The 13,338-nt window shown below is 62.6% G+C and overlaps 4 protein-coding genes across 4 annotated transcripts; 2 read left to right on the top strand and 2 right to left on the bottom strand.

The window, feature by feature from the left end:
• Positions 1-481: 481 nt before the first annotated feature.
• On the top strand, positions 482-2,746 carry RHTO_01676 (ubiquitin carboxyl-terminal hydrolase 22/27/51; the record flags this gene model as incomplete). The annotated part of the gene is made up of 12 exons (XM_016415357.1): positions 482-679; positions 741-885; positions 990-1,127; positions 1,184-1,267; positions 1,321-1,348; positions 1,410-1,560; positions 1,624-1,741; positions 1,803-2,031; positions 2,121-2,244; positions 2,305-2,420; positions 2,497-2,593; positions 2,654-2,746. 12 exons carry the CDS (start codon positions 482-484, stop codon positions 2,744-2,746), a joined length of 1,521 nt encoding a protein of 506 aa, XP_016272735.1.
• Positions 2,747-3,300: 554 nt separating this feature from the next.
• On the bottom strand, positions 3,301-6,639 carry RHTO_01675 (GATA-binding transcription factor; the record flags this gene model as incomplete). The annotated part of the gene is made up of 5 exons (XM_016415356.1): positions 3,301-4,082; positions 4,144-5,207; positions 5,272-5,737; positions 5,815-6,020; positions 6,080-6,639. The coding sequence occupies 5 exons, from the start codon at positions 6,637-6,639 to the stop codon at positions 3,301-3,303; spliced, it is 3,078 nt and encodes a 1,025-aa protein (XP_016272734.1).
• A 667-nt stretch (positions 6,640-7,306) lies between these two features.
• On the bottom strand, positions 7,307-11,171 carry RHTO_01674 (ubiquitin carboxyl-terminal hydrolase 16/45; the record flags this gene model as incomplete). Its single annotated transcript, XM_016415355.1, has 8 exons — positions 7,307-7,538; positions 7,604-7,733; positions 7,805-9,824; positions 9,883-9,956; positions 10,014-10,341; positions 10,428-10,794; positions 10,918-10,944; positions 11,065-11,171. The coding sequence occupies 8 exons, from the start codon at positions 11,169-11,171 to the stop codon at positions 7,307-7,309; spliced, it is 3,285 nt and encodes a 1,094-aa protein (XP_016272733.1).
• A 760-nt stretch (positions 11,172-11,931) lies between these two features.
• Positions 11,932-13,219, top strand: RHTO_01673 (nicotinamide N-methyltransferase, putative; the record flags this gene model as incomplete). The annotated part of the gene is made up of 4 exons (XM_016415354.1): positions 11,932-12,055; positions 12,132-12,168; positions 12,255-12,805; positions 12,864-13,219. The coding sequence occupies 4 exons, from the start codon at positions 11,932-11,934 to the stop codon at positions 13,217-13,219; spliced, it is 1,068 nt and encodes a 355-aa protein (XP_016272732.1).
• Between the last annotated feature and the right edge of the window lie 119 nt (positions 13,220-13,338).

The following is a 13,338-nucleotide window of genomic DNA, read 5'->3' as shown; positions in this document are numbered from 1 at the left end:
ACGAGGTGGGGCGCGAGCCGACGAGGAGGACGAGCGAGAAGTGTTGTGGGCTTGTGAGAGAGTCTGAGCGATGGCAGTGGAATGCAAGCGCTGGAAGAACGAATCGTGCGAGTCAGCAGAGCGGTGAAGGGAGGAGGCGAGAGAGACGTCGTCCGCTCAAGTCCTCGCCGACCAGGAAGCGAAATTCACGACTGAGTTTCCAGAGGTGGCAGGCATCTACAAGATATCATGAAGTGACAGTAGCCTCGTACCAGCCGCAGAAAACGACGCCTGAATTCCGCTAAGTCCGCGGCGGGCCGTCCAGTCCCAGTGAGGGCTTAACCTCCTCGTCGTCCTCCCTCACCCTCTTCCGCGCCTGCGAACCGACAGACACGACCAGCACGACATTCAGAGTACACCCACGTAGCCGCCCCACGTCTACCCCTGCTTCTTACCGCTCCGCGCACCCGTCTCTCCGCGCTCACCGGACTGGGCGAGGACGATGGAGACCACGACCCTCACACGCACCGCCCTGCCGCCAATGACCTCCCTCCCACTCTTGCCGACACACCCGACTCGCCCGCCAACCATCTGCCCGCATCTCGCGGCGTGGTGTCAGGCCAACCTCGAGTCGGCTGTCGAGCGTCTCGAGGGCGCGATGAGGGCAGACTACGGCCTGGCAGACGGCGTGCTCGTCAAGGTGCGTTCTTACAGCTCACTCCGAGGTACCGCCGAGCTGACCTGCTCGTTGGAACGAACAGGGGACACTCCCTCCCTCGTGCTCGACTTGCCAGACGACCCCGCTTCGACCGGCTCTCTGCCTCGCATGCGGCGTCTCTTCCTGCCTCTCTCCCGGCGAACCGAGTCACGCCCTCGACCACTCGGAGAAGGAGAATCACCAGCTCGGTACGTTCCGAATCCGATTTTTCAGGAGCCGAGAAAGGTCAGGAAGAGGGCGGGGACTGTCGAGACCGCGAGCTGACCGCTCTGGCACGTTCTACACTCGACAGCCTGGGACTTCCGTGCACGAGGTATTTACTGCTTCGTCTGCGAGGGCTACGTCCGACACGCGGCGGTCGAGCGACATGCCTTGGCGGAACGAATCGCCTCAAGGGAGGCTGCTGCGAACGACGGAGAGGGTCAACGAGGTGCGTCGTCTCTCCACTTCCTCGGTACAGTGTCGGCTGACTCTGCCGCCCAACAGCAACCAAGCGCAAGCGCGTCAGCGTGCAGAAGTGGGAGCTTACGACGCCGATCCAGTCGACGCCTGCTCCGACCGCCCTCGCTGGTTCGTCTGGCTTCTTCTCCAGTCCGAACAGTGCTGATGGGTCCTTCACGCAGTGCGAGGCATCCGGAACCTCGGCAACAGGTGCGCCATCTTTCCTCGTTTCCTCCCAAATCCGCGAACTCACTCATCTTCGCACGAACAGCTGTTACATGAGCGTCATCCTGCAGACCTTCCTCTGCAACCCATTCCTCCGCACCTACTTCCTCTCAGACCGACATAATCGTCTCGCCTGCACCAAGACCCTTCAAGGCGAACCTTGCCTGTGTTGCGAGCTCGACTTGCTCTTCTCCGAGGTATGGTCCCTCTCTCCTCCCGTCCTCGCTGGGAATGCGAACTGACTGTGTAGTCAATCGCAGCACTACTCGTCCGACCTTGCGCCTCTCGCTCCGACTCGCTTCTTGCATTCGTTCTGGCAATCAAGTGCTGAAGCAGCTGGCTACGCTCAGCAAGATGCCCACGAGTTCCTCATTTCCGGTTCGTGTCCTTCTTACATCCTCCACTCCAGCCAAAGCTAACCGTAGACTCCGCGACTCAGCGCTCAACCTCCTCCACTCCTCCTCTCCCTCTCACCACGACTCCCCCTCCCTCGGACCCTGCCGCTGCCCAATCCACACAACCTTCTCAGGCGAGCTCCGCTCAAAGGTGACCTGCGGGAGGTGTCAGCACCAGTCTGAGACGGCTGAGCCGTTTCTCGACTTGAGTTTGGATCTGAAGGATCGTGCGACGGGATTGGCGGGAAAGACGTTGGGGGATCGTTTGAAGAGGTGCGTTTGCGCGGTTGAGCAGCCGTTTCGTTCCGAAGCGCTGGTAACGGGAGTACGAGACTGATGAGTCCTTGTTTGGCGCCGCACAGCTTTACAACTCCCGAACAGCTCCCGTCGACGTACAGCTGCGCTGCATGCGGCGACGGTGTTCCCTCCGCCTCGAAGCGTCTGAGCCTGAAGACCCTCCCTCCAGTCCTCTGCATCCAATTCAAGGTGCGTCCTCCCTCTCCCTCCTCTTAATTCCTCCGCTGACGTTGCTCGCGATGGAAACAGCGCTTCGAGATTACGAACCAGGCGCAGAAGCTCGACACGCCGATTCGGTACCCGCTCAAGCTCGACATGAGCCCGTTTTTGACGAATCACCTCGAGTACCCGACAAGTTACAAGCCGTGCGTCGCCTGTTCTTGCTCAATCCCTCCGACTCAGGTTGGCTGACGAGCTTCGTTGCTCATCGGCGATGCGTAGCTCCATGGCGCACTGGTACAACTTGGCGGCGGTTGTCGCGCACGAAGGGACGCTCAGCCAGGGTCACTACACCGCTTACGTCCGAGGCGTTGACGACGTGGGTTGTGACTCACTCTCCCGCACCCATTCACATCCCCTGACGGCTGGTCCCGCGCAGTTCTACGCCATCGACGACGAAAAGGTCCGGCGGGTCCGGATCGCCGAAGTCCTCGCCGCCAAAGCCTACCTCCTCGTCTATTCACGCATCTAGCCCACCTCACCACCCTCATGACCACCAGTATCCTCTCTGCGGCAAATCATCGTTCTCGCTCGCCTTATGCTTCCTTCGCATCGGCTTCGCCCAGCCTCGCATCATTCGCCTTCGCATTCTTTTCGCTCCAGCATCGCTTCCCTTACGACCGTTCTCGCGCCGCACTTACTATGCATCTATCCCTCGCACTTCCCATGTACCCCCATTGCCCGCCTTCAGTTCTCAAACTCGTTCGCAATATCTCGTTTGACTTCTCCTTGCATCGCGCTCGTTTCTCTCGTCTCTACGGCGTCCTTGCGAGTGACTTCGAGTGTACTGGGCGGGACCAGAGAGACGCAGAGAGATCTAGCGTAGCAGGGAGAGGAGACGGAGTAACGATTGATGTGCACATTCTACAACCCTTCATGTCCTCGACATACAAGAGAGACATGTCACCTAGGAACAGAACCAGACAGACGGAGCGAGCGGAGCAACAGGCGAAGGAGACGGACAACAGGATGTGGGAGGGAGCGCGCAGAAGGTGCGGATTTTTTGGGGTGTACGAAGAGCCAAGTTCAAGGGTCGCCGCCGCGCTGAGGCTCTTCGTTCTCGTGCTGCTGATGCTGCTGCGGTTGTTGCTGTTGCGACGAGAGATGGTGCTGCTGCTGCTGCTGCTGGCCGGGCCAGCCGTAGTGTTGAGGCGGGTAGGGCGAGAGCGCGTGCATGTGCGGCGAGTGCGTCGGTGCGGAATGCGAGGGGTAAGCGCCCGGGTTGGGCGAGTGGATGGGCGGCGGGATGTGCGGCGAGAGGGTGCCGGCTGACGACATTTGCGGGTACGGGAAGGGCGAATGGCTGGGCGCGCGCGAGTAGTCGAAGCCGCCGTGCGAGACGGGAGGGAGTGGCGAGTGCGTCGGAACAGGCATGGGCGCAGTAGCGGCTGAGTAGCCGCCTGCAGCCGAGTACGGCATCGACGAGGGGAAGTAGGAGTTTGTGGAGGGCGGAGGCAGAGATGGGGAGGGGTATTGCGGGGCGTGCGCGACGGTCGGAGAGCCGACATGCGAGTATTGACCGGGCATGCCTGGCGCAGTGGTGTGGTAGGGCGTGTACGGCTTTGGCGTCGGGTGAGACGGGCCGCGAGTGTAGGCGGAGACGAGGTCGTACTGCGACCCGGGCATGGGCGACGCTTCTTGGCTGTAGGGCGTCGAGCCCGATGCCTGCGGCGCATCGTCGCCGGTGACCGCCGAAGCGACAGCAGCCGCCTTGCCCTTCTTCTTGCCCTTCTTCGGAGCCACGCCGCCGTTCGCCGCGATCTCCGCCTGCTTCTTCGCGCGGGCTACCGACCGGGCGTAGCGGAGACCTGCATCAGAGACGGGTCAGTAAGGCGATTTCGCGAGAAGTGAGGTATAAGACGAGCTCACCGCAAGCGTTGCAGAGCGTCTTTGCGCCCGTCGGTCCCTTCCTCCACTCGGGACTGTTGACTGTCCCGCAGCTCTCGCACGCCTTCGGGTTCGGCTTGAAGACGGGTCCATCAGGCCGCTGCTTGGGCGGCTTCTTACCCGACGAGTTTGCCGGCGCAGGAGGGACGGGGATGCTTTGAGCGAACGTATCAAAGTCGGTCTGGGAGATGGTGTGCGTCGTCGGTGAAGGCGTTGGCGACGCGCTCGGCTGCACGTTCGGTTGCGGGAGGTCATAGACAGGTTGGCCGGGCGGAGGGTACAAGCCGCGACCGTTGTGCGCCGAGGCAGGTTCGTGAGGCGACTGCGGGGCAGGCGGGAAGTAGCCACTGTGCGATTGCGAGAGCGGGTGAGGCGAGTACTGAGCGTAGCCGGCCGACGCAGTCGGGTAGCCGTGAGCGGGGTGGTGCTGTTCGAAGGGGTGCGAGTTGTAGAACGCGGCGTAGGAGGTCTGCGCAGGGCCGGGACCATGGAGAGGCGGAGAATGGTGCACCGGTGCATCGCCCAGCGAGCCGAGGATGGCCGACGCTGAAGCAACAGTCGGCGAGATCCCGCCCGCCGTGATCGTGTCGACATCCAGGTTTTGACGGAACGACCGACCGCTCGTCGAGATTGAGAGGCCGTTGAGGTGCGAGTGCGACTGCTCGTGCGGCGACTCTGGCTCGGCGGCCGGCGAGGCCGCAACCGTCTGCAGCCTAGGCAAGACTGGCGGTCCGTCGGCGTCGGCCTTGAACCGCTTGTTCGGCTGCGACTGGTCGAGCCCGTTCGAGCCCTCGAATCGCCCATCAAGCGACGAGCGCTTGCCGTTCGCAGCGGGTCCACCAACCGTCGGCGTGTGCGGGACGTCCTCGAGGGCAAAGTCGTGCGCGCTCGCGTTCGAGCCCGTCAAGTCGCCGCTGGTGACGAGCGAGAGACCGGCCTTGCGCGCCGAGCTGAGGTAGACGCCGCCGGTTTGGAAGCAGGCGAAGGTGATCGCGCCGTACATGATGACGACCGATTCGATGGTCGTGAGCGTCCCGTCGCGCATGCTGCGAGCGTTCTAAGTATCAGCACCGCTGTGTAGTCGAAAGCGAGAAAGACCGGGTTACTCACACAGGGTGTTTGCTCCTGTACCTTCTCGTACAACTCGTCCGACTCTGCGCCGCCTCCCTCGGCCTCGCCATCACCTCCCTCGCCAGCGCCGAAAACCTCTCCGCATCGTACGCCCTCCTCTTCCTCCCTTCCTCGCCCGTCCCCTCGCTCTGCGGGAACGTGATGATTGGCCTTCCGGCATGGTCGAGGATCTGGAAGACATGAGGAGGGGGACCGCTTGCGCCTTTTTCGTCTGAGCGGGTCCCGTCCTCGTTCAGGACGGAGCTGAGTGCGCCTTTGTGGTCGTCTGCCGAGGCGGGCGAGTCGACGGACGAGGAGGAAGAGGGTGAGGTGAGACGTGTGAGGGCGGCGAGGAGGTCGTCGCATTGCTGGGGAGTAAGGTAAGGGCCGTAATCGAGCGAGGCGCCGCACCAGTTGCTCCACTCGGTGCGGTGCTGAGGATCACTGTCGTGAGCCGGGTCTTTGTCTGTGCGTCAAGCGGGAAAGAGAAAGTCAGCTCGTCAGCAAACGGGTGAGCGAAGCTAACGAAGGAGCAGTACGCACCCGTCGCGACATGCCAAAACGCCAACACCGCTCCGTTCGGCAATCCCTCCTTACCCTTACCCTTCCTGTCTCCCGCAATCCAGCTCGTCGTCACTTCAAGGTTGAGGTAGTCGTCGTCGATGGCGTAAAGTGCAGCATCGGGCGGTGAAGGAGGGTGCGGGCAGCCGAGTTCGCGCATGATGCGGGTTAGGCGGGAGTAGCGGCATCTGTGGGTGCGAGAGTCAGTCCGCCGAGTCTCGCAAGGAGTAATGTCGCGATGACGCACCTCGTCACACTGCCAAAGACGCCAGTCGACTCGACTCCCGCGACGGTATCCTCCTTCGGCAGCAAATCCTCCGCCAACTGATCCCTCTCATCCGGATGGACCCAATCGAGCACGCTCGTCCCAACAAACTTGTCCTTCCACGCTCCGAGATGCGTGTCCAACACCGGATCGAGGTAGGCGTACTCGAGCTTGGAGGAGAGGATGGTCCAGTAGCATCGGACTTGGCCGATACCGGGCAGTGCGGCAGATGCGTGCGCGGGAGGGAGGGCGTGCATCGTGCCTGGTGTTGGGTAGGCGGAGTAGGGAGTCGGAGGATACGAAGGGAAAGGCGCGGGGTGGCCGTAGCCGTTCGAGGCGGGCGGGATGAGGGGAGGGAAGGGGAGGCCGTGGCCTGGGTGCGGGTTCATTGAGGACGACGGCGCGCCCGTGTTGGAGAAGAAGGTAGAGACGTCGTGCGTCGGATCGAGCGCCGAGGGCGGAGGGAGGGACGACGATAGGGGTGCTGAACTGACTTGGGCGAGCGAGGGGAGGTGGAACGACTGCGTCGTCTCAGACGCCATGCGCTGCGTATGCTGTAGGTAACATCGCAGTCAGTACAGCTCTGCGTCCCGTCGTCGCTCAACTTGAGTCCGACACCCTTCCCCTCACTAAGCCCAAGGGCAACAACCTGCACGCGTCCGGCACGAACCGCAGACGCCAAGAGCGTCTCGCCAGCCACCCAGTACCCCACTTCAAGTGTATCTTGGTCTCCCTAGCCCATCCAGCTGCCTTGATACCCCTCCCGACCCTGTCGGCTTCTCGTCCGACGACTCCTCCCCGTCAACGCGCACCGAACGCAGCGGACCTGTGCGAGCTCACCTGCAGAGTCCCAGTGGTGTGTGTGGCCCAGTCGCGCGGTCAGCGAGGCCTCGCGAGCGTGGTCGGATGGCCCGGAGGTGAGTGTGATCGGGGGTCGACGAGAGGGCGAGCGAGATGGGCAGGCGACGAGCGAGCGCGCGAGTGGCAGCGAGTGTACGTGCTAGAGAGTCTCACGAGCAGCCAGTCACACAGCCAGCAGCAGTCCAGCACAGCTTTGGAGCGTGGTCCGGACGAAGCGGAACAGGCGAAGTCTTCTCCTCTCGATTGGGCGATCTCGACCTCAAAGTCGATACAGGTTCCCATTGCGCGCCGTCGTCTATGATCACCGCAAGAGATAAGTACACTCCTACTCCATCAGAATCCGCCAGCTCAGGCAGCGGCGGCGGCGGGAGGCGGCGAGGCGACAGTCGTTGGCGACGGGTGCGACAAGGGAGCCGGCTCCTCCGTCAAATCGGGCAGCGCGACGGGCTGAGGTGCACCGTCGCCGTTCGAGGAGTCGCCCGCGACGCCGAGCGCGTTGGCCGTGCTGGACGGGGCGGGAGGAGGCTGCGAGGCGGAGGCGCCGTTCGAGGGCTGCTCCGGGGTAACGCGCTCGTAGAAGCTGTTTCGAGCGAGAGAATCAGACCCAACAACGAAGGGGGATGTCGGGAGGGAACCAGGACGCACAGCATGTACGCTTTGCTCCGCAGGACCTCGGCCTCGGTCGCGGCGAGCACCTCTTCGTCCGAGCAGAACAACCACTTGCGCTCGCTCGCCTTGCCGTGCCGGTTCGAGAGAACGTACGACGCGTAGTGACCTGCGAAGAGAGTACCGAAGAAAGCCGTCAGCTTAGCCCCCGTCGAGCAAAGGACAGTCGCGCAAACGTACCGGTATCGATCGTGCCGTGGTGGACGACCACCGCGTACAGCCTGTACCGCGCATTGTGAACCTCCTTCTCGACCTGAATCGCATCGCTGACCTCCGTCCCGCTCGAGTCCGGCCTGTCAACTCCTCCATTTCTACTGGTCTTACGACTCCTCCTCTCCTCCTCCGCCTCGGCCGACCCAAACGCATTCGGGCTGACACGCGGCGGCTTACCCGCCGGTGCCAAGAAGGGCGTCAAGTCCATCTCCTTCGGGAACGAGACCGGGTCGTCGCGTTTCTTGAGGTTGACAAAGGCAGAGCCGAAGAGGGACGACTTAGACGTCTGCATGAAGCGCTTGAGGTGGATGACGAGGACCGGGGGGAGGTCGGTGGGCGAGATGAGGTAGCGCTTGTGTGCGCGGCGGAGGATCTGCCGCTGCTTCTTGGGCGGAGGCTTGGTCGGGCGCGAGTGGCCGTGGAGCGGCTGGAGGGATGGCGACGCGCCCGAGCCAGCGGGCGGAGGCGGAGGCGCGAGAGAAGCGGCGGACGACGGGGCAGGCGAGGCGGCGAGTCCACCAGGACGCTCGTTCTGCGGGACCGCAAGCGAGCCAGTAGACGGTGCGGTCGATGCCGCAGCGACAGCCTGGACGTTCTCGACCGTAAGGGGCAGCTTCTTGCCCTCCGTGCTGGGCAATGCGCCGAGACTGCCGCTCAGACTTGCGGCGTCATCGAGGCCGGGCGATGTGTTGTCCTCCTCGTCTGTAGTCGTCTCGAACGCTTCAGACGAGATGCCACCCTCGTAGTCTGTCGAGATGGAGACGGCGTTCGAAGTCGCGGCAGACGAGATGGAGAACGAGCGCATCGGAGCCCCCGACTTGGCGGTAGTGGTCGTCGGAGAGACGGGAGGAATCGAAGTGCCGTTCGTCGAAGAGGCTGGGACGGCTGCCTCAATCGGCTGGATGGGTGGGATCTCCTCGAGCGGGGCGAAAGCCGGGACCGCCTTGGGCGAGTGAGCTGGCGTGTTGCGCGCCGTGACATCGGCCGGGTCGCGCTCGTCATCGCTGTCCTCGTCTTCGCCGGCGAGCGCGTGACCATTCTGACCCGCAGCGTGACTGTCGCCGGCAACGAGTCCCTTCTTCGCCGCCCTCCTCGCCCTCCTCCGCTCCTCCCTCTCGCGCTTCTTCCTCGCCCGCTGCTCCTTCCGCTTGGCCTCCAAATCCGGGTTCAACCACTTCCAGCAGTTCCTGCACGCAAACGAGTTCTCCCCCTCGAGCACCTCGACGCTCGTAAACTGCCTGAAGCACTCGAACAGGTCCGTGTTCTGCCAGTCAACGGCGGGAGCGGCGATGCGCAGCTTCGACAGCGACGATGTGGTTGAGCTGATCGAGTCCTGCGAGTGGGCGGGAGTGCCGGTCGGTGCTGGGACGGCGGGAGGCGCAGAAGAGCCGGGAGGACGGGCGACGCGAAGACCAGGCGGGAGACCCTGGGTGGCCGTGGGGCCGGGGATGTCGACAAGAACCTTCTTGATGTACGCGACCTGCTCAGGCGTAGGCTTTGGGATCTTGGGCCGGCGGTGGAAGTGGAAATGGTGGTGGTGGGCGTGGTGCGAGGAGGACGAGTGCTGCGCGTCCTTCTCGCCCGACCCGTTACTCAACATCGAAAGCGCCCGTCCAAGCGGCGACGCATCGCGCGAGCTGGTCCTCGTCTCGGCGCTCCGCTCGCCCGGTACTTGCAGCGACGCGTCCCTCGCCGTCTCACGCGACAACCTCGACGGGTCAAGCGAGTTCCGCCTCGACCTCGCTCCACCTCCCGCCGTCCTGTCCATCCTCGGACGGATGTGGTCCTCATCCGTCTCGTCCGCCTCGGAAGGAGACGCACTCCCCTCGTTTTCGCTGAGCGAGACACGCTCGCGACGGATGCCGTTCGGTGCGGTCTTGATCGAAGGGGGCTCTTTCGAGCTGCTGTCGTCGCCTGAGCTTGCAGTCGACTTGCCCGACTTGCGGGAGAAGAAGCCGGCTTGAAGGGTACGACGGATCCGGTCGCGCTGTAAGACGCGAAGTGGATCAGCAGTCGGGGGTTGAAAGAAGCCAATGATGACGCACCTTGCGCATGCGGTTCGTCGTCTCGTCCTTCAGCGAGAGCGAGATGTCCATGAAGTCCTCCTTCGTGAGCGAGACTGCGTCGTGACTTGCGTCAGCTACCAGCGACGAGCGGAGAGAGACGCTGCACGCACCATTCTTGCACTCGTCGCAGATAATAAAGCTCGCAAGCTTGCCCTCGAAGATGCTCCCCACGAACGGTCTCAACGTGCGTTTCTTCCGCTGCCTTTCCGTCAACCTCGTCTCCTCGACATCCGACTCCGCATCGCTGCTGCTCGACGACGAGCTCGACGCAGAAGACGCGTCAGACTCGTCGCCCGAGTCTTCTTCGGACTCGGAGACGATGGCTTGGTCGGGAATGGGTGTGGAGTGGTCGGATGGGCGGACGGTTTCGAGGCGTTCGTGCATCGATGGGCGGTGAGGGAGGGTATCGGGAGTCGCTTCGAGGATCTTCTTGATGAGCTGTGCAGCAGCAAAACCATGGCTGATGATCAGTTTCTTGCCCTTCGCTTTGGAACCGACCAAAGTGCGCAACTTCGCCGACGCACATCCTGTTCCTCCATCATGACTCCATCAATCACATGCCTCAGCAGCTCATGCGAATCCTGCTGCGTCGCTTCCGCATACTCCTCGTGCTTCAAGCTAAGCTGCCTGAGCAAGCTCTTCGGGTTGAACGCCTTCTTGCCCTTCGGTTTCGCGTCCTCGTCTTTGCCTGTCGGGTCGAGCTTGTCGAGCAGGACGAGGAGGGCGGCTGTCATAGGCAGGGGCGAGGGGAGCGCGTCGAGGTCCGGGTTGTAGGCGGGAGAGGAGGGGGAGAGGACTTGGAGGGCAGGAGAGGAATCGGGCGCCGCATTGATGATGTCGCTGAGCGGCTGAGTGGCGGAGAGTGACTGGACAATCGTGTTGTAGAAGCAGCTGCAGCAGGACGAGCGTGACAGATTCAGCAAACGATGCTCGACTGCCCGCCACTGTCTCCGAAGTCCGGATCCCGCAACACCCAGCGAACAGAAGCGAGCAAGCCGCGCAGAGTGTACTCACGAGTTGCCCAAGTTGACGAGACCGACGCTGCAATGCGGGGACCCATGTCAGCGTCGGTTCATGCGCTCAGTCAGGAGCGGACAGTCCCCCCAGCCATGGCGGCGCAAGTCGGGCGGGTATGAGGATCCAAGGGAGGCGCGAACGCACTGGAATATGTCGCGGACGATCTCGTCCTTGACGGACGACGAGGTGCTGGCATTGGAGCCGCGCCTGACGCCGAAGGAGGGGAGTGCGATGGAGGAGCGACGGCGCATGGTGATCCGCCCGCCGTGCGCTACTGGTGTGCGGCCTGGACTTCGAGAGTACTGGAAAGTGTCAGTAAGCTGCGTCCACGCCCAACGAGCGTCGTCTCGCCGTCCGACAACAATCCCGCCCGTTCGAAGCGATGAAGTCGTCCTCGGATTCCCCGCCGCTCCGCTGGAGCCTTGCAAAGACTGGCATGGCTGCACAAAATTGACTCGAGTGCTTACCGAGTGTACCGGTGTCGCCCTGAGCTGTGCAGTTGACCTCCGACGAGCCGGGTCGAGAGGAGAGCGGCCGAGTGTGGGTTGGGAGGTGGTTGCGGAGAGTGCGGCAGTTGTGGGTGCTTGCCGGTCTGACGGGAGGCTAGCAAATGCGGCAGCAGTCGACCAGCTCAGCAGAATCGCAGCAGCCGCGAGAGTGCGTCAGCGAGAGAGAGAGAGCCAGGCGAGGAAGACAACTCGCCAACTCTCGCAGGAGACGGCTGGCTGGGCTGACTATCTCTCGAACTACTTCAGGGCCAGATCTCAAACTCAGCTTTCAATCAGCGAGTGTTGGCTCGGACGATGTCGTCGTCGTTGCGGAGGAAAGGCATCTCTTGCTTCGTCCGCTCGCTCCTTCAGCAGCTGAAGACCGTTCCTGGCTGCACCAAGGCCCATTTACTTCACGTGAACGACCCACTGCTCAGCCAGTCTCGCCCACGTCCCTCCCGCTCCGATCCCCCGCTTCTCCTCTTCGGATGCCTCTCCTCTCGCTCGCACGCCGGCTGCAACGATGACACAACGCGAAGGAGACCCCAACTTCCCTACGAATCTCGACATTGCACCGTCGACGCCTGGCGCGCTGAGACTCGGAGGTCGAGGGAGGGGAGACGAGGCGGAACGGAATGAGGATGACGGTGAGTATGCTCGAGTGCCTCAGCATTGATCTCTGACTGTTAGAGGCATGCGTTGATGCGAATCTGAGCGACGCAGCCCCGCAGGACATCGAGGGTTTCGGGATCGCAGGAAGGTGCGTACTTCGAGGACAGGCTTGCCTGCTACCATCTTCCACTTCTGAGGTCTAGGTGGCTGCCGCTGACCTTGGAACATCCACAGAACCTGGGAAGCCGCCTATCTCCTTCGCGCCTACCTCACCCCTCCTCCGCCAGCCGATTCGCTCTCTTCTTTCCTCTTCGACCCGCCTTGTCCCCTCTACTCCTCGACTGAACCCGGCTCGCGACCACCCGTACGCACGATACTCGAGATTGGCTCCGGCACAGGCTATCTCTCGCTCGCACTTGCGCCTCATCTCGCTTCGACGGATACGCTCGTCGCAACGGATCTCGACAACGTCTCTCCCTTACTCGAGAAGAACCTCGCTGCTGCACAAGTTCGATGGCGTTGTCACAATCAGTCAGCAGATCGAGCGACAGTCCTTGTCCGTCCGCTACCTTGGGGCGACTCGTCCTCCCTCGCCCGCCTCATCGCAGAAGGCCTTCACCCCTCGATCATCCTCGCCTCCGACCTCGTCTACTTCAAGTTCCTCTATGCGCCGCTGCTGCGGACGCTCATTGGCTTGACGGGGAAGAGGGAGGAGCGAGTCACGGTGATCTTCTCGTATAAGGTCAGGAGTCTGGTCAAAGAGCAGCCGTTCTGGGAGGCTTTCGGTGCGTGTCGCGAGAGCTGTCCAACCCGTGAACTAAGCGCTGATCCTGCTCGAGACAGGACGATGGTTCAGGCTCGAAGCGGTGCAAGTTGGCACTCGACCCTCGCCTCCTCCGTCCGAGTCGACCACTCTCTCCGACACCGCATCTTCCACTGCATCGCCTCCATCTCCCCCTCTTCCGCTCGTCTGGACCCGCTTCGGCGCCGCCACGCCCTCGTCGAGTACGCCGAACGAGACAGACGAACTCTACGTCTTGATCTGCCACCGACATCCGGAAACGGAGCAGATCGGGATGGAGGATCTCGACAACGTGAGCGACAACGACTTGCTGCAGGGTCGAGGAGCGGGGCGAGGAGTTGAGGAAGGAGCGGGACAGTTCGAGGAGTTGCTGCTGAATGGGCTCGAGTGGGACTAGGCAGCTTCGAGGTCAAGCTGGCTCTCAGGTTTGAATAGAACCGCGACAACAAGATAGATTCACAGCACTGCATACGGATTTGCGAGTGATACAAGCACTGAGCGAGAACCAATAAAGAG

Source organism: Rhodotorula toruloides (genome assembly GCF_000320785.1).
Source record: "Rhodotorula toruloides NP11 unplaced genomic scaffold Scaffold14, whole genome shotgun sequence".
In the NCBI taxonomy this organism is placed as follows: Eukaryota; Fungi; Basidiomycota; class Microbotryomycetes; order Sporidiobolales; family Sporidiobolaceae; genus Rhodotorula; species Rhodotorula toruloides.
This window is presented reverse-complemented; position numbering and strand designations above follow the sequence as displayed.